The sequence below is a fragment of the Athene noctua genome, chromosome 17 (genome assembly GCF_965140245.1).
Source record: "Athene noctua chromosome 17, bAthNoc1.hap1.1, whole genome shotgun sequence".
NCBI lineage: Eukaryota > Metazoa > Chordata > Aves > Strigiformes > Strigidae > Athene > Athene noctua.
The window spans coordinates 13,024,117-13,051,559 of NC_134053.1; the positions used below are offsets into that span (position 1 = coordinate 13,024,117).

Genomic DNA, 27,443 nt, shown 5'->3' on the forward strand with positions numbered 1-27,443 from the left:
CATGTTTTAACCTTGATTTGCATTCGTATTTCCATTAAAGATCATTAGTTTTCATTAACTGGGCTAGCCATTAAAATAGCAGAAATCTGCAGGCAAACACCACTGTCAAAAGAATCCTAACTCAATAAAAATATGGAACACTAATAAAGTGAAATGAAAAATCTATGTTTCATCACTATTCTGATTTTCTTCCTCTCAAGATTTGGAGCAGAACACATGGATGCAAATTAGAACTAAATGAAAACTGACAAAGCTACCTTAGGCTTACGGGGCAACTGATACATTTCAGATTTAAGATTGATTAAATAAATTAGTAGCTGTTTGCAGTGGGTTAGATCTCTTGGTTCAAAGGCCGTAAAAATGACTGGCTTTGCTCAAAGCATTACTATTTTAGAACCAAAGGCTTAAGCAAATCTTCCTGTGTTGCTGTTCAGCATCTTGTTTACATGGAGTTTAGATACTCATCCTGCTTATCTATACACCATTGAAAACATTCTGTGTTTATATCCTTTGTAACTTAAATATTATTTAAATTTTGGTCTCAGGGTACAAGGTTTCCCTGAACCACTTTCCTCCTCCACCTATTTCTTAACATATCATAGGCAAAAAAACCCAAATCTTTTTGATTCTTAATGAAGTAATATAAACCCAAACAGTTCTTTATGCATACTTATTAACTGAAATCAATATTTTACAGAAAAGCATTCTTGCATAAAAAAGAGGTATCTAAGTAACCAGCATTGACTCCACTGTAAAACAATAGGTACTTTAAGTATTACAAGATATTTTGGCATCCCAAAAGTTTGAGCTGATGTTAGATGATAAAGGTGTTTCTCAAATTCAGCGTAACATTAAAACAGTGTAATTCTTTAACTGCATGAAATGTGAAGTTTCCATTAAAATGGGTTTTCAATAAAACGCAGAAAAACTGAAACATTCATTTTCTAAATACTTCAAAATACATTAAATTTTTAGTTTTAGAACTGGACAAACTAAAACTGGTAAAAGCAAGCCTCAGACACCCATTCAGACTTTAATTGTTTAGCATTTGCTATTTGCTTTTATGGAACAAGAACCCGAAAGGTGTTTTGTCTTTTTCTGAAAGAGGAAGAGCCCCAGTTATTCACAGGGGTCACAGCAATTTCTTGCTCTTTTAGTCTTTATTTTTGTAAGTTTCCCAGAAATGTACAAAAAATTGCAAACAATCAAGAATTCTGTCATTAAATGACTTTGTCTCTTTACAAAATTCCAGACAAAGCACATGGACTAAAAAAAGACATGTTCTTTTATTAGCATTCATCTCAGGAAAAAGCCTCTTTTGAAACGTTTCAGTACATCAAAAAGCCACTGGAAGCTGGTTCACTGATGTGGCTTCCCACCCATCTGAACATCTAATGGGGGGTGGATCTTTTTTATTTTGTACTTGATCAACATCACAGTCCATTTCTCAAGGCAATAAAAAAAAATGCTTAATACGAGTCAACAGCCAACTACAATTTAACCCTTAATAAAAGTCTATTTTTGGCAGAAGGTTCATCCTTCTTTAAAATTACTATAACCGTGAGTTAAAATAATTTCTTAGATTTACTTTAAATGCTGTTCATAATGAGGATTAAGCCTTTTCATAACTGCAGAAAAGTAATTTCTGTTCACCGAGGGTTTGAATTCTTCAAAAGACTGATGTTAGACAGGCAAATGACAGAAAAGCCAATTTTCTCTTAGAATTTAAGCAAGACCTTGTCCATCTCCTTGAGTAACTTGTCTCTATTTTTCCAACTAGTGGCAGGAAATCTTCATTTCTACAGCTGATGTCTATACTCTTAATCTCCACATACCTCATCCTTGCCACAACACATTTTGAGCATCCTTCTAGGATTAAAAAATGTACTGCCTTCCCCAAGTGCACAATAAGGCACTGCATTTTTATCATTTCCAGCCTTGTAAATGGCACAGGCTATTACAGACAGTCTGCTTGAAAAAAACAGGATACAATATTCATGTGCTTTGTTAGAGGAGGCACATCTACTTTTTATGGCAATCAACTAAGGCAAGAAAGACTTTCATTTCATTAGAATGAGAAAATAAGGATGAAGTAGCTTTAAAACAAAATACTTTCAGTGTAGTACTTAAATTTAGAGCAAATAAGGCTACTAACCCTCACATGGGACTGTAAAAGCAAATTATAGTTCCAAGGTTGATCCAGGGGCACTGGGGAAGCTGGCAGCAGGCAAGGAACTCTGGCACAAGGAAGTTGTACAAGCCTCAAACGTCCTTCTTGGAGATCCAAGATCAGCGTGAAGGAGTAAGAATTCGAGATCAAGTTTTGACAACTTCCATGCTGAAGCACTGTCCTCAATCAGTATGTTTACATGACTCATCTCCCCAGTCACCACAACAGTACACTTACATTTCTTCCTTCCCACCCTGACTGCTCACGTCTCATTCTTTCTGAGTTTATTTTCCATCACTACAACTTGCAGTCCAAGGCTACACTTGATTATCTGTACCAACACAAGATGACTCCTTGTAACAGTAACTTTCTCAGCAGTCGAGTGTCCACAGCAGGGTCAGAGGAGAGGGAAATGGCACAACAGCCCCACAGGTATCCGCTTCCAGAAGACTCTTCAAATTCTGATTAGGGTGTGAACTAGAAATGCAAGTCCCATCCCATCACCACCCCCCCCCAATGTAAGATCACAGCTGACAAAGACAGGCTTCTGGCTGAGAGCAGATATTCTTTCTCCCCTTCTGCCAAGGAACAGGGATGGTGAGCAGATGCTGTCGATCCAGATTAAGATGTGGTGCTGAAGCTATATAATTAAGCGTACACAGTGTGCACCTATACCACATGTGGCACTAGGAGCGCAGTTGCACTTCTTCAATTCTACCAATACCTTTAAATTTAACCCAAAACAGGTAACACTAAAGCAGCAGATAGATTACCTGCTGTTAGCAGGTTGGCAAAATAAGTCCCCAAAAATCAAACCAAAGCTTCCAGCTATTTCCACAAACACATATATTGATAAAACGATATACGTAAGAAATAAATCCTGCTATTTACTTAGCACTTTTTATTATAAGAGCTATGATGTTCATTTTAAGGCTCAGTGCCAAATCCTGTTTGGTACATCATCACCTTATTAAAAAACCTGTCACACGTGGAGAGAATGCTAAGTTATATTAAGTATGCTGTTAACTTGACAAAATACAGCCTGCTGCTTTCCACCTGACTAACACTGCAGCAAAGATGGCACATTTTCAAGGGGTGGGAAACAGACACCCTCTCCTTTCCTCACCAAAGCTCCAGATCCAGTTGAAACTCTAAAAACAGTATAAATATGTGTCTCAGCCACAAAGGCAACATATCAAACTCAGCCATAACACTCCACTCCAGATCCACATATATACATCAGTTATTAGGATGTGACTGCCACCCAACTGCAGTAAGTAAAAGAAATGGAAACAGTCATTTGAAATACTCCATTTATCCAGATATGAAGGAAGGGCTAGACTGATGCTGAACAAGAAGGCAGTTCAAAAGCAAAACCAAAAGATGCCTCAAAGTGACAGATATTGATAAAGGCAGAAATTACAACTTTTTGTCCAGTAATCAAAAGGAGTACAAAGTTCTTGTGCACAGAAGGCAATGATCTGACAGCGTGGCCAGTGCACTGTGCAGTTCATGCCAATGCAGTCACATATGGTATCAGTGGCTTCAGCCATCAGCAAAAGACTCGGAATAATAAAGGAATGCCAGAGTCAGATCTTTAAACATCTTGTAAGGGAGTATATTAGTACCATCACTTGAGCATTTTCACTTGTATGTCCTGGTTTCAGCTGGTATACAGTTAAATTTTCTTCTTAATAGCTAGAATAGTGCAGTGTTTTGGATTCAGGAGGGGATTTGATATGAGAAGAACGTTGATAATAGACTGATGTTTTTAGTTGTTGCTAAGAAATCAAAGATTTTTCAGCGTCCCATGTCCTGCTAGTACACAGGTGCACAAGAACCTGGAGGGGAGCACAGCTAATGGAATAATCCAGCAAACTGGCCAATTGAATATTCCATATCATACAGCATCATGCTCAGTATATAGATGAGGGTGGGCCAGGAAACTTGCTCTCTCTTTCCAGGATTGTGGTTTTGGGATCTTCTCTGGGATTGCTAGCTGGGAACAGACTGAGTGTCAGTCTGCAGGTGGTGAGCAATCGTGTTGTTTATTACTCATCTGTATTTTCCATTATTATAATTTTATTTCAATTACAGTTTTTATCTCAAACCATGGGTCTCCTTACCTTTAGCCCTCCAATTCACTCCCCCATCCCCAGGGTGGGAAGACGGTGAGCAGCTGTGTGGTGTCTGGCTGCTGGCTAGGTTCAAACCACAACACTCATGTTATCAGAGGGCAAGTGCAGAAACCCAGCGTTATCTCCATTAATTAAAATACCCTTCACGGCGAAACCTTTGCATGATATTTTAGGGAATGAAGGTTTCAGCTATACAGTAAAAATATGTCAATGCTGCTTACTACGCTGTATCAGGCTCCTTTGGAAGATACAACAGGTCCAGTATCTTCTGTCAGCAGGATTCCAGCATGAACTGTTACTCTAAGTGTCAGTGAAGAAATGAAAATTAACTTTCACCTTCCTACATGTATGAGTGGTTATACTCAGACAGATAGTTCATATAGTTGCACTATCTGCAAAGTCCACTTAATTAATCCTTTGGTTTATACTCATCCACCTATTTCAGGGAAGTACTTCAGCAAATAGATATACTCTTTGCTTGTTGGTTGAAGGGTTTTTTAATGTGAAGAGAAATGGAAGCTTCTGATTAACCACATGTAACTTAACTACATCAAAATCAACTGGATTTTCAGCAGTTTCTAAGCTGTTCACACTTCCCTAAAAAAAAAAAAAAAGCCTCAGTGCTCAATTCTTAAACAGTTCATCCAATAAAGCTGATGTCATAGACCAGGTATTACAGACGCATCTCTCGGCTGCAGCTGAAAGCTGGCAAGATTAATCTCCTTTTGCGCAACATCCCAAGCCTTGCAGGAAAACAAACCCAAAAAGAATGAATAACCTCAGGTCTTGACAAGCAAAGCTTCTTCCATTGGTCTGACTCAAACCATAAATGTTACGTTGTTTTCAACACACGAGTCCCATCTATGCACCATGAAACAATGATGAAAAAAGTATGATGCAGTCTTCTTAAACAGTCACCCAAAATATAGAGAAAGCATACAGAAGCTTGACGCAAAATCCAGAAAGAGTCCAGGGCAGTGCTTGGGTATCACTAAAGATTTAAGGACTACTGGGGATTATGTGGCCAGCCACAAACTGTCTCGTAAGAGGTCATGACAGTGTTCTCTGCTGCTAAGATGAGCAAACAGACTGCCATTCCCCATTAGAGGTTTGTCTATCAGTTAAAAAAAAAAACAAACAAACAACAAAACAAACAAAAACAAAACCAAGGAAGAGCATACAGTCATGCAGCTGATCGTCGACGAATCACAAAAACACCTCGCTGCAGCTGTCCCAGATATATTCTCATCTTTGTGCTGTCACTGGTTTTCCTCACCCAGATCTGCATGAAAGAAAAAAAAAAAAAAGGACAGGGAGATATATTGGGAGAAAAAGGGAAAATCCACAGTAAGCAATGCATAGACAAGTAAGTCCAGGTATTCTTATTAGCCAGATCTGAACATCTGTGTTACACAGGGTGCACAGATGATTTAACTTAAGCCCTTCTCCCTCCCCACATTAGGCATTTGGAACCTGAGTAGAAAATTAAATAAGGTTTCTAACTTTACCACCTGAACTTCCTGCTCAAAACAGTCATCAAGAAAAATTACTCTTTCCAAGCATCATCAGGAAAGCAAGTTTCCTTCTGCCACAGTTCGCAACAGAACTCTGGCATTAAGCTTTACCTAATCAAGAATAAGTCTCTCTAGACCCACAGATCATAAAACTATCTATCTTGGGATTTGCCCAGACTAGTAACTATTAGTCAAATGAAAAGCTTATTCTGATTTTGTTCAGTGAAGCATTTCTCACAATGTATTAAATAAATTGTATCTGAAGATAAAAGGGCCTCTTTTTTTAAACACCTGCATGGAAGAATTCACATAACTTGCCAATATACAGTATGTTTCAAAAGACAAATTGCTTCCATGGAGGCAGTCACGCAGAATTTTTAAAAAATAAAAATCACTTTGAAAAAGTTTAGACCCAAATACCTGTACTTTAAAAATCAAATCTGAGAAAAATTCCTCTGCATTTTATCATTCTAATGCATTTAAACATATTTAAATAAATTCATGGAAAATAAGAGTTATCCAGCTCTTAGTACTAGAGTATTTTAGGACACAAATCCAATACTGCCTACTGCAAAGGACTATAAAGTTAGCACTGGCATGAGATTTACCCAAAGCTTTATTTTCAGATACCATATTAGCTACAAGCTTGGCACAGTAGATTGATTTAACTCTATAATTTTAAATTGACTTTACTAGCAGAATCCCTCAACATAAAATGAATTTAACATTTGCCTGCGTTTGTACTTCAGTTATTTCTCTAGAGAAAATAGAATCCACCTTCACTGCTAATCACCTCTCCACTGTAACATTTCCAAGAATTTGGTATGTTTTACTATTCAAAAGAATTCTTAAATCTACAGACTGAGCAGCTGTACAGAGCAACAAACATGTACAGATCACATTCTATCACAGTATGATGGAATGGTATATTTGTTTTGCTATAGTTAACTGCTTTCCATTCCATTTGGAGGAAAATTAAAATTCAGTTTTAAGTGACCACAACAGTGAAATTACTTATTAACACTAAAATATGCCACACAGTTCAGAAAAATAAAAGCATCAAGATATATTCTGAACTTATAACTGATATTTTAGACCTTGCAATCAGAAGATAACATCTATTAAAAGAACTGAAGGAGATGGTGAATAGAAACAATCAAATCCATCTCTGAATGTCTATTATTCATACACCGTAAAGAAAAATAAGCTGCTTCCTCCTTTTTTCAACTTCCAACAAACTGAGATTGCTGAATAAACTCATGGGAATAAAAAAAAAAAAAGCCAAAACCCCCACCACTTTCCTGCAGGTACTGAAGTTTATTGTTGTCAAAAGGCAAATGATTGAATTGGTTCCATGCACTTGGCCAATGATTTCCACCAATGCAGTATCTGAGTCACAGTTTCCAAGGAAATCACATCAAAAGTAATAGAAATGTATTCTGTTTAGAATCACATCACCAAGTTCTAATGAATTTGGGCCTGGGAAGATATTTTTAGTTTGTTTTTTAAGGGGAATCATCATAGCTCAGACTGTGTCAGAGAGACCCATGGCCAATTACAAGATTCAAATCCAGTTTAAGAAAATTTAGACCTTTGTATGAACAAAGATGCCTCTGATACACTGCTAACTACTTTCTTTCACCAGCCACAAGACAGCAGCTGTATGCCCTATCTCTGATGTTTCTGAGTTGTCTTTTCACGTTGAGCATAAATGAAAATGCAGGTGGGGAGACACTGTGCAACCGTATTTGTTAAGTTCTTTTGAATAACTTGACTTCCTTCAGAAATGCTATCATCCTTTGATTCCACAATTAGACACCTCAGATATAGGTCTGCCTTCTAGCTTCTAAATTCAAGCATGAACCAGTAAGATCATAGTTTGGCAATCATGTTTTTGAACCTGTGATGGAATCGCAGGTTGTACTCCTAAGAGAACACCTTCTCACTTCAGTATTCTGTTAAGTATTGATCTTCCTTAGCTTTATATTGTTGCAATGAAATATCTACAGGGCAGACAACTACCATGCCTCCTTCCCAGTCTCTCTCAAAACCCACCACAAAACTAAAACAAAGCCTATTGTTTCCCTTTAAAGGGGAACTCATGCAATTATAATTAATGGATTGCATTTCCTTCGTGTTTCAGATAAAGTGCTCCCAAAACACTGAGTTTTAATGTTTCAAGTTAACAGTAATAACTTTAATCAAATTAGCAGTACTATATTTTTAACGCATCTGTTAGCATACTACTACTACTTCATCTAAATAACCAACCGTGGAGCATAACAACTGTTACTGCAAGGAGAACAGTTGTGATACAAAGCATATCCCATATGCAACTCATTTGGTTGAAAATAAAATATTTTCCCTTAGCTGCCAAAACAAATTGAAGTTATTTTATTGGCTGATTGAAGAGAAGTGCATTCAAGTCTATCATTTCCTTTCTTGCAGTGTCTGGAATCTGCAAGCAAAGAATAAACTGCTCCCTTTGCCCAACTGATGCACTGCTTGAGTACTAAGCTTATTTTGCAGCAAGATTCACATCAATCTCAGGCACCCATCTCTCTTCATCTGCTTCTCTAAGCCTTAATCATTAGCCACAAGGAAATTGTCTTAGACAAATGGACTCACCTGCCCCATCTCTCAAGTAGGTGATGAATGCTGACAGCTTACTCCACAACACTTGTACTCAGGTTAGCAGGAATCATTCTCTCCCCTTATAACAACTAAATTTGGTGTCAAAATTTTTCCTCATCCTCTTCTGAATTCCCAATGGGATTTTTTTTTTTTTAATTTTGCATTAATAACAACTGTATGTATGTTCTTGAAATAATGGAAGTGGAACTTACAAATGCAGTGCCAATGAGATGCAACATGTCAGTTCTCCCCATCTTTCCTGCCTGCCAAACTACTACTGGCAAAATGTAGGATCTTTCCTTAGAAACACAGTAAGTCTTTTCCCATCTCAGATCTATCTCAAGAAGGGATCTCTCAACTCAGTTCTATCTTGGATTCACTTCTTTAGACACATGACAACTACATCTTTTCTGAAAGTAACACTGATTTTCTCTTAGTCCTTACTAGACAGGCATCTACCTGCCTACACTGACCCGCAGCTTTCCTTCCCCACTCCCTTGAAAAACAAAGCAGCCACTACCTCATTGGCGCCCACAGAACTGATCACACAGCTGATCTTAGTGTTCTCTTTAGACTCCAGGTAAATAGCCTGGCTCTTGTGGTACCTGCAAAAATAAAATAAAAAAAAAGGAAACACAGGTTAAACACAGGAAACACAGGTATTCCTAAAAAAAAAAGGAAACACAGGTTAGCTGTCCAAAGTCTGAGAAAAGAAACAGTAAGACTGATATAAAGCTAGGATTCTGCAAGCATTTGGATAGAACAAACACAGAGTGTCTTTTTTCTTTCCACACCACTTTACCCATCTTCACCAACATACCAGGTGGTCTAATTCTACACGCTCATACACACACATTTTGCATTTAAATGGTGCTTCAGCGCACATGAAGCTCTCAACTCACATCCAATTCTGTAAGCAGATTACTGAACATAGATTTCACATCTGAAAGAGGGAGGGGCAGAGCACCAAGCCATAAGATGGGAGAACACTGATTGACAATAAAACCATGTTTCAACAGTTAAACTAGCCTTTCACATTTCAGACACAGGATGGATTTTAGAAGGCAACTCCTTATTACGTCTGATAAAATGACAGAGCAAATCAGATACTCAAAAGTTATTCACATTCTCCAACACAAAATTACTAGTGCAACAACAAAAGTGAATCAGTGCAGTCTATGTATTGTGTAAAGAGACCTCAAATTTCTAATACTGTCTTATTTTGTGAAAATACCTAAAACAGTAACTAAGAAGCTGTATCTATGCCTGCCATAAGGAAGCTGTGTCTAAGCATATCCATTTTCTTCCCCTTTTAGATCACATTTTAGTCACGCTATATATTTTTCTTAGTGCATTTTGTATAAAACAAAGTAAAAACTTCAGAACTCGTAACTCTGAATAGCTTAATTTCATGGTCTCGCCTTCTTCACAGACAATGTTTCTGATAAGTGCTGCAAAGTATGCTAGACAAAATCCCCTAGTTTCTGCTTATTCTGCCTAGGAGAGTTCCATGGCCAGAACTACTTATACTGAAGCAGATTATTTTTAAGTAAATAATCTTAATCAAGAGAGCAGCAAAATGCTTTATAGTTATAAAAACATAACTATATTTCCATAACTATATTTTACTCTAATCGTGATGTGCTTCAGATTCAGCTGGGCAATGCAAGTTGCAGCATCACTGTACAGAGATTCCCTCAGTAACTACTCAGCATGCAACTCCCTGCAGTCTGATTGGCTGACAGCCATTTGTCAAAACGCATGGATTTGCATAATCCTTACAGTTATTTCTACAATAACCATACTGTAAATATGGAAGTCTTCCAATAGTTTATTCCACAATCTCTTCCTACTGGCTCATGTACTCAGAATTTTCACACTGCTTGCCAGTAACAAGAATGATAGTGTCAGCTTTCAGCTTTCCAAACATACTAATTACAAATGGGCTGGGTGAAGTAATAAAAAAACCCCAAATCCTGCAACCTTTAGACACTTGTGCCTGACTATTATTTTCTCCCTCATTTTAACAGAAAGGATGTCAGCAGATTCCAGGGCAATGCAATAACAGCAATGATCTGAGTCAAAAAAATCTGTTTACTGATCATTAATTGATATAAAGGAACAGTATAGGCTACTACAAACCAGACCTCATGAAGACAAGACATAAAAATCCCAGTCCAGCAGTGTCCTACCATGCTATGCTGTGACTGCTTAAGCAAGGAGAATTGATCTTGATACAATCAGTGCACAAGCTTCCAAGTACAGAAGATACCACTGCAAATGACAATTCTCAAGTGATATCTGTGCCTACACAGATAACAAAATAATTTTTCCACTCAAAGCTGTTTCGTCCTATGTTTGATTATCAGTGAATCCCAAAGCTAAGGACACACATGAAGCAGGCTTCAGCCCCTGGATTCCACATCACAAGTTTCTGTCCATCAGTAAATCTATGTTAACTGTGCACAGAAAAGTCAAGGTAGCAAGTTAGTTCAGCACTTTTTTATTGAAGAGTTTTCTCAGCTGTCTCTCTGCGTACATGGAGCATGAGACAAGTCAGCTGAAGGCACAGTAGCCTGGTACATCTGTATGTGTTCACTTCTCAGACTTTTGCCAAATTTATATACCCACAGGGGAACAGAGGGGTAGAACTGAGGAAAATATTTCAGATGAAAAGCACAATGGAATTTAAATTGTCTTTCAAGAGAAGGAAAGTGCCAAACAACTCTTGTAGTAGGTAAACTATACCATAACACTGACAAGTGAGGCAAGCAGAAATAATTCCACTTTCTGCTACAAAATATTTTGCTGAAAGGCCAAGATTTTTCAACTTAATCTCCATCAGAAAATTGAAAGAAATCGCTCTGCGTTATTGTATGCAGACAAAGCTAAAAGCAAAAAGATGGTTGTTTTACAGGGAACTGTATTTTAGGATCTTACAGGGGGCATGAAGTAAATTGATTGAGGATAAAAAAAATGAAGTCTAATTCCACATCCATCCGAAACACTCTATACAAAGTCTCCACTTTGGAGACATGTTTGTGAAATGTCTCTGCAGGACCTTAGGGAGTCCATTACTAGCCTTGAACATTCACTATTTTGAGATAATGGTCCTTCATGGCTGCTGTCAGGAAACAGAGAAAGTAGTCACTCCTGAGCTGTCAGTTTTACTATTTCTGGTACATGCCAGCAGCTACAGCCTTAATACACCTTAGAAAAAATTACCCTCCTACTATCAAGAGTTACTTCATTATTTTAAAATAACAGCTACTTTGCACAAGTACTATTACTATCAATCAAAAAAATCTAAGCAGGATTATTACAGCCAAAAAACGTAGAATACTTATCTTAAAACAGCACAAGAACAAGGAAGACAGGAAAGGCAACAGCTGGAAATCCTGACAGTGAGACCCCCATGACAATTGAATTCAGCAAGATAAAAATATCTGTTAGTGTTTTATGTCCCAACTGGATACCTTTTAGAGAGAGCTTGTGCTTTTGAGATATTCATCTGGGCTCATGGAAGCTCTCCCAGGTTTAAATTTGGTGGAAGCTTGGGAACTTCACTTTTTTTTAAATTTTACTTATGCAACACTTTACAGTACTCCACATGCTTAAAAATTCTGAAGAACAGTTTATTCATCCAAATATATCCTAGAGGATAGTCACTCTATACAAAAAATACGAAAACAAAAAAAGAACTTCATGAATTTGTGAAATTTCTGCTTTACACTTCACAGAAGTTTAAGCTCCCGGCAGCAGCTTTTATCAGAGCTGCATGCACTGAACCCTCGATGAAACTTCACTGTCAGAAGACCAGCAGAAGGAAAAACTGACCAACTGTACAAGATGGCTGTTGTGTAGAAAACAATCTTCAAGCCTATCATTTGCCTTGATAAAATTAAAACCTCATCACTTGTTATTTTGAGCAACCAGAACACCAAAGTAGGCTACAAATAAGCATATGACTTGCAAATTGCTTTCTGCTCAAGAAGTACTAGATTGCCCCCTTGATTATCCAGTTTTGCATGTCTCGCGGATTAAGTTTAAGACCTACTAAGATTTCTCTGCAAAATTTAATATTTTCCTTGCGTTTTGTGAGGCTTGCACAGCTATATGCCCATAAAACTTAACAGAGCTAAATCCAATCAGTAATTCTGAAGTTGCTTCTCCCGTGTGGGTTTGATCTTTAAAGGTTATTTGGATTTGTTATTAGAAACATTTTTCATTCTGCTTTTCTGGTGCACAACATTTCTTCTGCCACCTTGTGGAACAATGGGCTGGAGTTGTACAAAACTGAACACCAGGACTGTGAATACCACTGATGCCACCACACCCACAACCACAGAGTATCTGTACCCCAGCTGACCGGCTTCACAGCTACATCACACTGTGTCTGCTGGTGGCTCTCTTACCTAACATTAGGTTTGACAAAAATGTTTCCCAAGTGTCACAGTGTGTGCTACCGACTCCACAGAGAAGATTTAAGACTCCTTTTATTCGAGCCAGTAGTTACTCCTGAAAGTATGTCTAAACACTCCCTTATCATTTCTGATTTACCAAAGTCACAATGATTAGCCCTTGGAGGAAGTGGCCAACCTCAGCCCAAGAACATTTTGTCCTCAAATTCTTTTATCAAAGCAATTTCTCTCTGCAGTCTTTGACTCCTCACTACACACAGACTGATTAAACCAGAAATTTACCAGGACTTACCATCTCTTATCATAGTAGAGTTTTCCATCTTCTATCCGGGCTTCAAACCGCTGTGCTGGAGACTCTGCGGGTGTGGCTGGGAGGTGTTCGGGAGAGGAGGGAGAGGCTGAGGAGAGAGAGACTCTATTTAAAGACCAGCATGTGTCCACCACACAGTAGCACACCTGACTGCAAAACTGCAATTAGTAAATTCATATTAAGCTGAAATAATGAGCACAGGAAGCTACAAACTCAAATTTCCATCAGAAAAATATTCTCTATTGGGATGAATAATTCAACCCCTGCCTTGAATATACAAGTGATAATATTCACTGAAATACAACATTTATCTGAAAAAATGTGATAGGCAGGTGATAGACAATGTGTGCTTGATTTTAATTCTAATCTAAAATAGTTATATAAGGTCAGAATTACTTAGACAAGTTCATATCACTCTTGACTTGAAATAAAGCATAGACACATTTAGAGAGCTGAAGACATAAAACCCTAAGTTCTCAATCCCTCCATCTACCTGACAAGCAGGCAAGCTGCCCAGATGCACCTGAATATAACGGAAAAACCTTTACATAGTTAGATTGTCCCCTGCCCAAATGTTTCAGCCACCAAAGATGCATATGCGCCCCTTCCCATCCCTGACAAACTTCAGAACATACTAAGAGCCTTCACACAGCACCCATTCACCACAGTAGCTACACAAAGAACAGCAATTACACAGTCAAAACAATTATCCAGTCAAATTACACAGTTGGCAATTATACAGTGAAACAGTCTACAGTATAATTCTCTGTTCAAAACAGCATGACTGTGAACAAGTTCCAAAACTCACCTGGTCTCTTGGGTGATTTAAGCTAAATGGAAAGAGAGCAAAAAAATGTTAAGAGATCTGACATGAGCCAGAGGTCTGCAGTAATAATTTCAGATAGTCTTACTTTCCATACTCTAAATGCTTCTTTTTTTGAATGTACTGTTAAGTGGCATAACATGTAACCAGAACAGCATGCTATAAGCAGCCAAAGGTATAGATAGTGAGTATGATGGTACAAAAGATCTACAAACTGAACCTCAGAGCATTTAGATAATCCACTGAAACAACTCAAAACCAAAGCCATCTAACAGACTGTATTTCTGAACACAAACCAACACACAAATACAGGAGATAAATCATTCAAGACACCTCAAAAGCGGGAACAAAACACAGGCTCCACTACCATCCTCAAATGCCTTAATGAACAGCCTCTATTACAAGAAATTAGGCAAGCCTTGAAGTGTTTAGCAAGAAAGCAATAGGTTATATTCTTTCTAGGTGTGATTAAACATACACACTGCACCCTATCCAGTTTGAAGTATTGCTGGGGAGCAAGAAAAAACCCCTAAAACACCACCCCACACTAAGGCAGCCTGTGATCTCACAGACAAACATTTTAACATCTGTTCAGCCATGCGGAAGAAAATCCTTAAGACTGGTTCAGACAAAAGGTAACATTTTTAGATGACAGTCATTTCAATTAGGTTATTTAAACCTATTAAAATAAAAGGGAGGAGACACCTTTTGCTAAATCTTTTATTCTGTTACTTCAGAAAGCCTATTGGGATGAAAAAGTCCCACATCTCAGAAAGGAGTATTAGAGAGCTCTGTTCTCTTCAGAGGAAAGCATTAGCTTTCTCTTTAAAACAAAGAAATACAAATCAAGAAATAATCCCTACCTTATTCAGTGTTCTCAGGTCCTCCATTATTTGCTCATCAGTCAACAAATAATTTAGCTGAGGTATCCAGAATTAAGGTTCCCATAAGCTCTTGACAAGTAAAGCTAAAAATTAAAGGTCAATGACATTTCACTTGACTAAATGTAAGTCAAGAGGTTTCTGCAAAGTTGCATAAGATTTTAATAAGTGTCATACTTGAGCTTTTTTCATCACAAATTAATAGAAGTCCATCTCTGCAGAGCCTCAAATTTAGCAGCAAATAGAGTGCAAAATCATTTTAACTTATTCAGACACAACCATCAATGAAAAACCTTTAGTGCATTGACATTTACTTCAGAGAGGCATCAAGCACTAGCATTTTCAGTGGTTTTCATCCTGCATTGCTGTAGAGAATAATCTGGAAGCTGAAACAGACTTACTTCAGATTTCATACAATCAAGCTGAATCCCACCCAAATAAAGAAAAAGAAACTCATCTGCAACTCTGTAAGCAGGAATAGAGAGATAAGGAGGGGAAAGCCCCACAAAAAAACCATCAAAAAAGAACCAGAAAATGAAGTCAGAGGCACAAAACACATCCTTGTGTGGATGAGGATAAATAAGAGCCTACCACTCCCCTGAAACAAACCCAAAATCTCAGAACACAGAAGTTCATGTATTATAGGCTTCTTAGATCTCTACTGTTATTTTGTGTAGTTTCACAACCTTCCCACTTCCCTTTTCTACTGCTCCTCTGTCACTTCCACACAAGAAACACCTAAGTACACAGAAAGAAAACAATACCCAAAGCAGTAGACCCTTTCTCCAGCTTTAAGCTAGAGTGTTTCTCCAAAACAGCTGCTAAGTCAAAAATATTCAAAGTATAAAACTAAAGTTAACAATTGCTAGGCTGCATTTTAAGGATTTTGGTTCTGATGGACTTTAATCCCCTCCCCAGTGAGGAAAGGCAGATAGTTTCATACTCTGGCTGCTGTATCATGTTCAATTAGCAGGTCATGTTCACTATGAAACTCATTTATTTTGGATGAGATAGGGGCACTAATAAATATATATTTTTTTCATGAAAGAGTGAACTGCATCTCCAACCAGAAAGAGGTTAATTAAAACTGGAGATGCCTGTGACCATCCCACATGAACTCTAGAAGTTCAATGTTTGATATTGCCTTCAGAAAATGTGAGTCATTCAGAAGTCGTAAGATAAGTTTTTTTAATCTGATTTAAGCCATACAAGTTTGGAATCTAATAATAAGCCTCTGCAAAGCAAATATCATTGCCTTCCTTTCCAGGTGAATTCAATATACAAAAAGTGTCTATCATCACAGAGAGCTAAAAACATTTCCAGAAGCCAGAGAACATTTTAATTAAAAGAAACATGCAACAAGGCAGAAGAGAAGGATTACATATATATGTTTTTTCTCTCTCTCTTGATATATAAAAACAAAATGGATTTTCATAATTTTTTTTATTCAAAGAACAAATCTAGCACTCCTTGCTTTTGCTATGCATCTCTCTAGATTAGAGATCTGAAGCCTTTATCAGAAATGGAAAAACTAGTTTGATATGACAAATATGATCTTTCCGGCAAATGTTTTGTCACATCTTGAAATGAGAAAAGCCTTGGCTCATATAAAAAGCCTTTTTCTATCTATGGAATCAATTACCTCAGCATTTATATATAATGTTCTTTTAAAGTTTTTCCTTTGTGAAAAAAACTGTCTGAAGAATTCAAACTATTCTCACTGACAAAAAAAAAAAGTAGTAAGTCATCTCACAACACTGTGAAGTTTAAGTTAGAATACCAAAGGATCTCTAAAGACTAGTTGTTATATTAGTTTATCACACATTATACATGACAAATCGTGCTTCAGTATTTCTGAGACTAAAATCTGATCCTAGCACCTCATTTCATTTTCCTTCCTGTACAACACAGCATAAATGCAGGTAGCCTGCTGGCTTCAAATAGCCCTCCAGTGACTCTGTAAAAGGATATCAGGGGCAGGTTTCCTCCTCTTGTCTGGGATAGGAACTGGATCATTTGGTCGTCGCCTCAGTTTCCTTGTCATAATAGGCTTCACTTCCATTGAATCTGTAATGAAGTTGGAGAGCTGATAAGATCAGGGGTAAAGGAGTAAGAAGCAGCAGCTTTCTACACAAGGAAAATAATCTTTCCTCTTTCATACAGAAAATTGGATTTTTTTTTTTTTCGGTGATAGCTTACAGCATGCAAGCTGGAACTGCTGACAGCGAATACAAGTTCTCTTTCATACTAGGTCAGTGTTCAGTAACAGCGTTGCAATGCCATGGTTACGGCTTTCCTTGGCTGGAAGTGGCACAGTTGGTTTGGGGGCATTTTACAGCTTCTTCAGGTACAGATAACAAGCACAAGGATGCTACAAGGATTCAGGGCAAATTTATTTAATGTTAATGTTATCTGCTTTTAAACAGACCATTTAAAGGCAAAGTTCATGGAGTTCTTTGCTAACAAAACTTGGGATAGTTAATAGCATATAAAACATCAGCTACAAATGCTCTTTTTCTTGTCTTCAAGCTGGAAAAATAACTTTGTCAAAAAGGATAGAGATAATTACTGCATTCACGTCTGATACAAGTCTGCTGGAATAATTTTAAACATAAATAGTATTTAAATGCAGATTATCTAAAAATGTTTCAAATTATGATTAGTGAAATGAACCTAATTAATAACACGCAGAGCAGCAGTTGACAGGAAATAAATTGTAGCATATGAAAAGTATGAAAAAAAATGTTAAAAATTGAAACAAAAGTCTCATCACCAAGTAATTATCTGAAATTAGTTTGTCCAAATGTCTACAGGTAGTCTTAACCAAGCTACTTAAACTCTCACAAATCACTCCTTAATTTATGAAGATATCTTGAATTGGCAACCAAGAGACCACATCTTACATGCTAAACACATCATCTCACCTCTCTATGTGCCGAGAATTATTTGCTGATCTTTAAGTACACCTGAATCACATCCTAGGTAGCACCTCAGTCTATGAAGCTTCTTTGGCTCCCTCTAGATGCTAAAACCGTGAGCAGCTATGCATGTTCAAAATATGCCAAATTGCTTTTCCCCTTATCTCAAGGGTGAACAAGGATAACCATGCTGCACATCAAGGGAAGAAATATTATGATAAAAGCTTTACAAAAGAAAAAAAACACAACAAAGCACCAACCCAGCGAAGGATGCTTTATGCGTAAGTGAAAGGCAAGCTTATCTCTGGGATTCAAAGCTGAATTTGAAAAACACTGAACATTAATAGCCCTGCAGACACTGAAAATGTAACTTACTGCACTGAATTGAGCCATTCTTACCATTTGTTAAGACCAATTTACAAGAGCCACAGAAGAGGGGTCTGAAGCACTTAAGGGGATATGCAGCCAAGTTGAGGCTTTTTTTTTTTTTAAATTAGTTTCAAATGAGTTGCCACAGAATTGTTACCTATATTGCTTAAAATGTGAATAAGGCAGAGATACCAATTTTCTCTTTATCTTAGCACCCTGTATCTTAAAATTGTGACAAGTCATCTGAAAGTCAGCACCAAACAAGTTTTTTTTTAAAAAAAAAACAAACAGTTTGAGCATCTTACATTCACTGTTAAGCATTTGAAGATTCTTGACAGACTAATGAAAACTTTATAAAGGAAGTTTTGAAGGGCTGCTAAAGCACCAACAGACTGAACCTGAAACACAGTCTTGCATGAGGCTTAATAGTTAATAATCACACTATACAGTGCTCCAGAACAGGAGGCAACTATTGCAACTTAATGAAACTGCAGTGCTCCCAACGCTCACAGACAAGCCTGTTCATCAGGTTGCTAACTCGCATCCTTGCATACACTGAACTTCGATACGTTTTAAAAACTGTTGAGTCCACGTCAGTTTCAGTATTCTTATTTCTTAGCCTCTAGCACATGTTCCCTACAAAAATCTGTTACTTCTAAAGAAATCACATTGCACTTATGCTAGTCTGGAAGGAAGGAGATAAGGGAGGGCTAACACACACAGAACAGATCTCTTCTCCACAGTTACTTACATGCCTTCCCTAGAGCTGTATTTGATCAAACCGCTCATCTCTTCAGGACACACAGCAATGGGGGGGACACATTTCCCTGAAGAGGATTAATCTGGCCCCCAAATCAGATTACTAAATACTTTTTACCCCTCCTCAGTCTCCTTTTAACTCTGCAAATCCATATCCTGATGTTAACAGCTGTCTCTGATAGAGAATTTGGACTCCTTCAGATTCCTAAAACACTGGCATGCAGATTTCCAACGGTAAGGTCTAGTCAGATCCAGATCCACTAACGAAAATCTGCTTACAAGATTAGCACTGTATCTCAATTTAGTAGTGAACAGTCACAGACATAGGACAACAGTAGGAAAGTTAAGACACAGTTTGTAAGATCAGACTAGACTTCATAATTTAAAAAAAAAAAAAGATCAGGGAAACAGCACAGCTCAAGCTCTTTTCCAGACCAGATGAGCCCTAACACTTTGTACAAAGTCAAGAGCACTTCTGAATATGTCCATACAGGTTCTAATTCTCACTACTGAAAACAAATTATTAGCTTACATAACTTCTGTAGATACTACGCAAGAAACATACAAAAGGTCTAACCCATGGTCAGGCCTCAGCAACACAACCAACATAATCTCTCCATAAAGTGAAGGAGTTGCTCTTAAAAAGAGAATCAAATCAGAATTTTGGTTCAATATCACAGCAACACAACTCGTGAAGGTTAATTACCCCTCTACTTAGCTCCACTGTGTCAACTACTGCAAAAAGCACCGCCAAGGCACCAAGGTTACCAACTGGTCTCATGAAAGAAATCTGTTCATTTAATGTCCATTTTCCAGAGTCTGGACACAAGTGTAGTTCACAAATATCCTTCCGGCTTGAAGTAGCTTATTTCAACCTTGATTGTTTGCCTTTCTTCAATTTCTTGACCACTTCTTATTGGAGAAAAGAGGACAGTTTGCAGCCTGGCACCTCCAGTTAGGTCAACATTGTGGCATACCCCAGTAGTTTTGTTGCCAGATCATATTAACTAAAGCAGCCCTGCATACAAGAAAGCCTATCCACTTTGCTGCTTCACTGGCACTATTTTGATTCACCTGTTAATAATTCAGGTCACTGAATTTTATTATGAACTGCCTTCTCCATTAAAAGACCACCAATTTGCGTTCTACATCTATTGGCATTTGGAAAGCTTTAAAGCCTTCATACTAGCTCTCTGTATAAACCAGCACTGCTACCTTTTTTTTCCCTAAGCAACAGCAGAGTGGATCAGATGAATGCCTCTGTTGTTCTTACCTCCTGTTAATTCCATGGTAAGCTTTTCATTCTCAATCATCTTTTTTTTCTCTTCCAACTCTGCAATCAAATTTTCCTTAAGCTCAATTTTCTTATCTTCAAACTCCTTTGCTGCTGCCTTCTTTTCCTTGACGTAATTTTTTTCCACCTGATCTGTCTAATGCAAACCAAAAGAACAAAAAGGTTAATTAAGGAACCAATGACTCAAGTTAATGAGATCAAAACAGCTTCTTAAAACTGCTGTACTGATTAGCTTTGCAGTTCAAAACTGTAGCTAGTTCTAGAAATTATCAATATTCATAATCAACAGAAAAACACGCAAAAATTACTAAGTAAGCAGTACTATACTGGCAAAAGAATTAATTTAAAAAAACCCCCACCACATTTTAATGTAGCATCAAGTCTCTAACAAGATCAAATCTATAGCAGTGAGCCCTTCAGATTTATAAACAGCACAATCATTTATCACCTTAAACAACCTTTTTAAATAAACCAAATCCACAGCCAGCATACAACAGTCCAAGAGCAAATACTTCCTTTAATTCTAGTGACAAAGTCCAGAAGTTACTTGTTACAGTAGGCTGTACTACACCTCAAGTGTAACAATGCTATCTAGAGGAAGATTTCTTTAAGCCTCCTGGGAAAACAAGCACAAGTACTAGTTGATGAAACAGGAGGTTAATATCTCTTCTATCCAGTTAACATATATTTTGATAAATGAAGTGTACTTACTTCCAGCTGGAGAAACAGCTCTGAAAAACAAGAAAGACAATTTATTATCTTCGACGATGCACAAAATCACTTCCCTTACATTTTAAGTCACTGCATATTGCAGCTAAGAGAGGCAGTGAACCAAAGAGTGTATGTACTCATCCAACCTCCACTTACTTTGCAGTTTTACACAGAAAATAAAGGAACTATGAAAAATTCCACAAAAACACATTGCTAATTGAAGTTTTCTACAGATTGTCAAGCAGATTTGCAAAGCTTACCCAGCAATATTATTCAGTATAGCTACTATTCCCAGCAGTACTAAGCATGTAGTCCATCTTCTTCCAGTTTAATTACAATCAATTAATACTAGATATAAACTTGAAACATGCAGCTGAATGTATGGCTGGCAAAAATTCAGTTTAATCCAACTTCATGAATTTCAGCAATGACTGGTTCAGAAATAATTCTGCAGCTGTTTGAAGATTTATCTACTCAACTCGCATGTGTCTGATCTCAAGCTGTTTACACCTGAGAACACAAGCAAGGAAATCATTATGTATCACTGAAGGTTAAGCTCTAACACATGGCTATGACTAGTTCAAGTCAGACCTATGGATGAGACAAATGGATTTACGGGTGTGAAATAATCCTGCTACTGATTTTTGCACAATTCCTAACAACTTGAAATTAAGTAGGATGGAAGCCTTCCTTGTTTCCTGGAGGACATAATGCCCCAAAAGTTTTTACTCAAGATAGTGGTAATAAAAGCAAACTAAGGCATCTAATCAGTCCTCAAGTCACCATATTTCACCAGCCTATTAAGCTTTGGCAATACCTGAAATAGTAAACTTCTGCAAAGATCACAGGCTTCAAATACGTTTTGGAGAAGACTATAGTAGCAGCACTGTACTAATGTGCCTTTTTTAAAACAAATTTTAAGAAACAACAAAATAGATAACAAAGAGGATAATAGCACAATAAAAATCAAACCTTTTGTTTGCAAAGGGCTCTACCAATTGAGCATGGTAACAGTACTATGAAGGTAATCAAATACAAGTAAATCTAAACTCTTGCTTTAGTATCTGTGAATTCTAAAAAAAAAAACCAAACCCAAAACCACAACACCCCACCAAAACCCCAAACCAACCCAAAAAACAGCCCCCAAAACCCCAAAATGAAACCCAAACAAAAAAAACGCCTAAAACCTCAAAATAGGAAGGATAAACGTCAAAGATCATTCTTCCTGTAGTACTAGACAGATGGAATTCTTTTATCATAAAATTGAAAGTTATCACCATCTGCCCTCCTGTGGAAGAAATATGTTGCTGCAGCACTGGTCTTTGCCAGAAATACAAGTTTACAGTTGCTTTAATTTTATCAAAACAGCATAATATTGCTAGAATACAGCTCTAGTGTACATGAAATTCATCTCAGAAGACATATTCCTGTTAACAAGAAGTAGTTCAACTCACTTAATTTCCTCAAGGAAATCCTTTACCCTCCCAAGCGCTTTTAGAAAGACAATTTACACTATTCAAAGGTATTCAAACGTTAGCCGTCATACAACTGGCACTGCCTCTTTGTCATATTTCCCAGAGTAACAGCCCAGGAATTAGAGAATTCATCCAACTTTTCTAAAGGACGGACAGCTACATTTCCTATTTCTGCATAATAGCTTCTATAAAAGGCCTGGCTTCAGCATCCAAGATAACAACCTACTGGAAAGAGAACAAACAATAAAGAGGGAGGGCAAGCAAACAGATCTGATTTCCAAGCCATTTCTCTGACACAATAAAGGCTCCCCAGAAGGGCTGAGAACTAGGCACTTTATAAAAATTAATTTGGGCCTTCGCTCCTGAAACAGAGCGGAACACAAAGTACAGGCAGCCCATTCAGTGTCACAGCTATACAGAATAACAGTTCCACCAGCAAACTCTCTGTATTGATTATTCCAGAGCACAAAACAGATCTTTGGGAAAGCATGTAGTCCTAACTTTCCACTCCTGTAAACTGAAAGAAATCATGCACCTGAAGGTTTCAGAGAAGTTGCACAAAACAAGAGGCCAAAGAGGGAGACTGTCTGTTAGGCATGGTGCCACATAAAAATGATTTTTTTTTCCCCTTGCACTGTTTCACACAAATGAAGACTAAAACTGTTTATTGGTGCTTAGTAAACAGTCAGCACACAATGCTGATGGAGAAAAAAAAATAAATCAAGATAGATCCCATCATGCTTTGTGCACTCTCAAAAAACCTACACTATACCCTTGGAAGCAGAATCACCCCTCCCTTACTTCAACAAGTTCCTTTTCTTTAAAGGGCAGAATTACCATTATTTTTCTTCAGATGTTATAGAAACCATGAATTTAAATTGTATGCAGCATCTCAGAAAGAAATTCAGCTTACCTGCATTTCGTATCCTTTCTTTGTACTGCTGGTCCAACTTCTTCATTCTTTTCTGATACTCCTGAAGAGTACCTAGTTGGAATAAATTGTAGATTCCCACTAGATTTTTTTTTTCCAAGTATTATGGAGCCATACACCACTTGAAACACAAATACTAGCATTTGAAATAAGAAAACTACAGTTCTAGTTTGCTTATTTTGATAAGCACATTCCCTGTTTTTTCAGAAAGTGGCCTACTACTTTTAAGAAATGCTTTAGTACACAGAAGCTTAACTGCAAGTGTTTAGAGGGAAAAAGGATGGAAGTGGCTGACATTTTTCACTCAGCAGCATGACTGAGAGCCAACATTCAGTGAAGGATGCTGCTTATATCTTTCAAACCCCTCATCCTTCTATGACCTTTGGAAAGTGCTGAAAAAACAAAGCTACCCCCTTCAAAGCTTACCTTCCTGCAATTGTTGTAATTGCCTCTTAAGAGATGCCAGTTTATCCTGATACATCCTGCAAAGATAAAGAGCATGCAACTTTGTTTTGAGAAACAAGCATACATAGCTTATTTCACCATCTGCTTGGGTTACAACATGTTTATATGGAATTAAACACTTTTCTGAAGAACTTAAGGAAACAAATAAATGACAACTAAAAGAATATTATTCAAATGAAAGGTTAGCATTCTAAAACCCCTGCCAGTCCATTGGTTTTAAAATGCACCCAAACCAATTATTTTGGGAGCAGTTCAGGGTAAAATAAGATTTTTTTTAAAAAAAATGTTGAAATCTAAAATGACATTTAGATTTACCGATGCCAAAAACTTCACAACATAATCACTCTGTCACTTTGTCAAGCCTTAATATTTTTGTATTAGTTCCCTACTTCTAAAACAGAAGGCATTTCCTCACATAGATCTTGACATTATTAAAAAAACCCCAAAGTGTATTCCTGGTGCTACTGCAAACTTGCATTTCCTTTACCACAAGCCAAGTCCTCCCGACCAGTATAAAAACATATCTCTGACAGTAAGCAAGAACACAAAATACTACAAACCAACCTAAACATCAAGGGAAATTATTTCAAGTCTCCAGACAGTCCATCTTCTTGGACAGGACTAGCATTCTATTGTTTAAGGGATTTTAATAGGCATCTTGCTTTTTGCTTGGCTTACATAAAATAGATCCTTCATTTAAAGGATCTGTCCACAGTAGGATTCATTTGCAGCAAAACTGAGCTGCTCCCAGAAACTCACACATATTTCTTTGTCCAAAACAGTAGTAGCACTTAGTTTCTTGCATACAGAACAGAGAAAGTAACTAAGAAATACAAGTATATGGACTTATTACCTATTACATTGGGCTAGGCACTTAGAAACTCCAATCTCGACCCAAAACATTGCAAAGTTTTATGCAAAAAAGGGGAAAAACAAATAAACAGATCATTACCTTACTTTTGATTAGAATGGGTTACTTACTGTTCTTTCATTTCTACAAAGTCCTCTTCCTCATGCTTTGCCAGGTCAGTTTCACTGGCATCCTCAGTGTCTAAATGAGGTAAAGAATGACTCGTTAAAACTAAGTATTTTTAAAACCCCGAAGTAGTAAGTTATTTAAAAACAAAGAAATAAAATCCCCACACCTCAGGTAATTTAACCTCAAATACACAACCAGACAGACCTTTGGAGAGCTGAATTCAGAAGCAAACCAACCCAACCCATGTTTTTCCTTAACTCCAAGTTACCCTGTGGAAAACCTCTGGTAGTTTTGCAACTAAGCTTACATCAAGTCTAAACAAATTCAACTTAAGACAGCCTGGCAATTTCTTCCCAGGTTAAGATATCAAGTCCTACAGTAACACTTACACATAAAAGGTGTGACAGAAACAGTCTAAAGACTTTGAAAAATGTTTCAGACTTCTTGCGATAGTTTTGCCCCTGATATGTGAAAGATAATGACTGAAACAGCTGTAACTGGTTCTGACCTTGACCTGAACAAAAGTAGTATGACTAGAGGCTGTTAGGTTTTACCACAAAGGTCTCACTAAAGATAACAAAGCTACTTGCTGTGATCTGAACTTGACTTCTCAGCTACACATCACACAGAAGTACTTCAACATATATACATAAGAGAGACCAGCACTACCATAGTCCCAACTTTATGAACAGATAATATAAACTAGAAACAAATTAAAACAGTATGGGACTGCTAGTTTTCTGCTGTGCCTTTTCAAGCTCCTATTTATAAGACACAAGTAGACAAGAACTAATTACCTTTACTCCCCAAGGAGAGGTCAGTGTCTCTGGGCCTGAGCCGTGGTAGGCAGGGTACAGCTGTAAAGCCTTAACTACAACTACACTCCCTACACATGGACAGAGGCATCAGTCCTTTCAAACAAATCTTTCTGAGATTTTTCTTAAACTATGAATAAATGGTTTAAGCTTACAGGTATTAAGACAAAATTCAATACACCAAAGATAAAACGCAAAGTTTTAGAAAAATACTTAGAAGCCTAGGTCACCAGAAGGGACTTCCATACTCGGTTTACTCATATGCAGACACAGAGAGCCCCCCACTGACCAGTACGCTGTTATCCTTCATAAGGATATGTCTTGGCTTTGGCACCTCATTCATGAACATACCAAACGTGATGAGAGGATTCTGGCTGACAGAGCAACAGGCACTGTTGAAAAGTCGTTCTTCATCTCACTCATTTATTATTGTATGCATCCTATACCCCAAGATACTCTGGGTTTTACTTCCACGCCCTCTTCTCCACTGCTTTCCTGGTTCTTCTACAAACCCTCTCTTTCCTCTAACATCTTCTTGCACTCCCTTACTTCTGACCACGCTTTCTTCTCCCTTAACTGCCTCCTTCCCTCTTCACACCACATTAATACACTGGATTTCTCCATTACTTTTACCCTGTTGTCCCATACACTCAATCTCACCTCTTCAGTGCTCTCTCCTCTCTCACTGACCCTTCTTCACCTGGGAAACCACTTCTACCTCGCCATCGGCTTCACTCTTTTCGTCTTCCACAGGGAACCCCAGCACTCTAACAGGCTTTTGCTTTCTTTGCGTTTTCTTTCGGTTCCAGACCACTACTCCACTAAGCCCGACCCAATCTTTTCTTCCCCAAACACTCTCCTCCATCTCCTCAGCACTCCTGTCCAGAGCAGTCCTCTTCTTCAACCTGCCACCAAGGGGAATGTCCCCGCCCCCCGAGCCCCCGTTTCTCCGCCCTGCCCCAGTCCTCACTCTCCCACACCGCCCCAGAGCGCCAAGGCCCCCCTCCGGCCCCTCTCCAGCCCGCTCCGGCCCAGCCCGCCACGCTACCAACCCTCATCGGAGTCGCGGGCCCGAGCGCTCCGCTCGCCGTCCTCCTCCTCCGCGCTCTCCAGCTCCTCCTCCTCGTAGTACTCGGGGCCGGGGGGCATGGCGGTGGCGGGCGCCCCAGGCGGAGCAGGGGCCGGCGGCGTGGCAGACACCAACCCGGCCGCGCTCATAGCGACGGGACGCAGCCGCCGCGGGCCCGCGCCTCCGCCCGGCGCTCGGCAACGGCGCCAGGACCCGCGTCGCCCCTTCCGCTTCCGGGCGGCCGCCGCACTGCCAGAGCGCCTCGGCCCGGCGAACGCGGCGGGCACCTAAAGGGGGCCCTTGGGCGGGGACTGCAGACGGACCGCGGGTTCGAGTCCCGGCCCCACCGGCAGCGTGGGCTGCGGCCTAAACCGTGCTCGCTGGAGGCTTTCTCTGCCAGGCTTTGCTCTTCAGGGCGCATACGAGGGGGAAAGGGGGCTTTTCCTGGACCTTCAGAGCCGCGTTCTCCCTTTTTGCCACCAGGATGACCCCATCTGCCACGAAACGTCTGTATGGCAGGACACAGACACACAGCGGTGCTGTGCTCAGCGGGCGTGGAGCAGGACCTTGCAGTTACGACATACCCCTCTCCATATTTTTTTTTTTTTTTAAATACAGAAATTAATTCCTTGTTCCTCTACACTCTCACCAAAGCACCACCACGGTACTGTGATCTCACATTCACGCAGGTGAAGCAGCTGCTCCATGCCAGAAAATAGCAGCTTTCATAGAGCAAACATCCGAATCCATTGTGAGTGCCTCGGATC

General features: G+C 38.6%; 1 protein-coding gene across 1 annotated transcript; it reads right to left on the minus strand.

Moving 5' to 3' along the window:
• Positions 1 to 2,692: 2,692 nt before the first annotated feature.
• SUDS3 (SDS3 homolog, SIN3A corepressor complex component) lies at positions 2,693 to 27,180 on the minus strand. The gene is made up of 12 exons (XM_074920727.1): positions 26,660 to 27,180; positions 24,795 to 24,864; positions 23,775 to 23,830; positions 23,331 to 23,402; positions 20,943 to 20,962; positions 20,211 to 20,367; positions 16,863 to 16,958; positions 14,874 to 14,935; positions 13,996 to 14,017; positions 13,170 to 13,275; positions 8,977 to 9,061; positions 2,693 to 5,590 (listed from the first exon to the last, which is right to left on the minus strand). Exons 1-12 carry the CDS (start codon positions 26,823 to 26,825, stop codon positions 5,492 to 5,494), a joined length of 1,011 nt encoding a protein of 336 aa, XP_074776828.1. The 5' UTR covers positions 26,826 to 27,180; the 3' UTR covers positions 2,693 to 5,491.
• Positions 27,181 to 27,443: the final 263 nt, after the last annotated feature.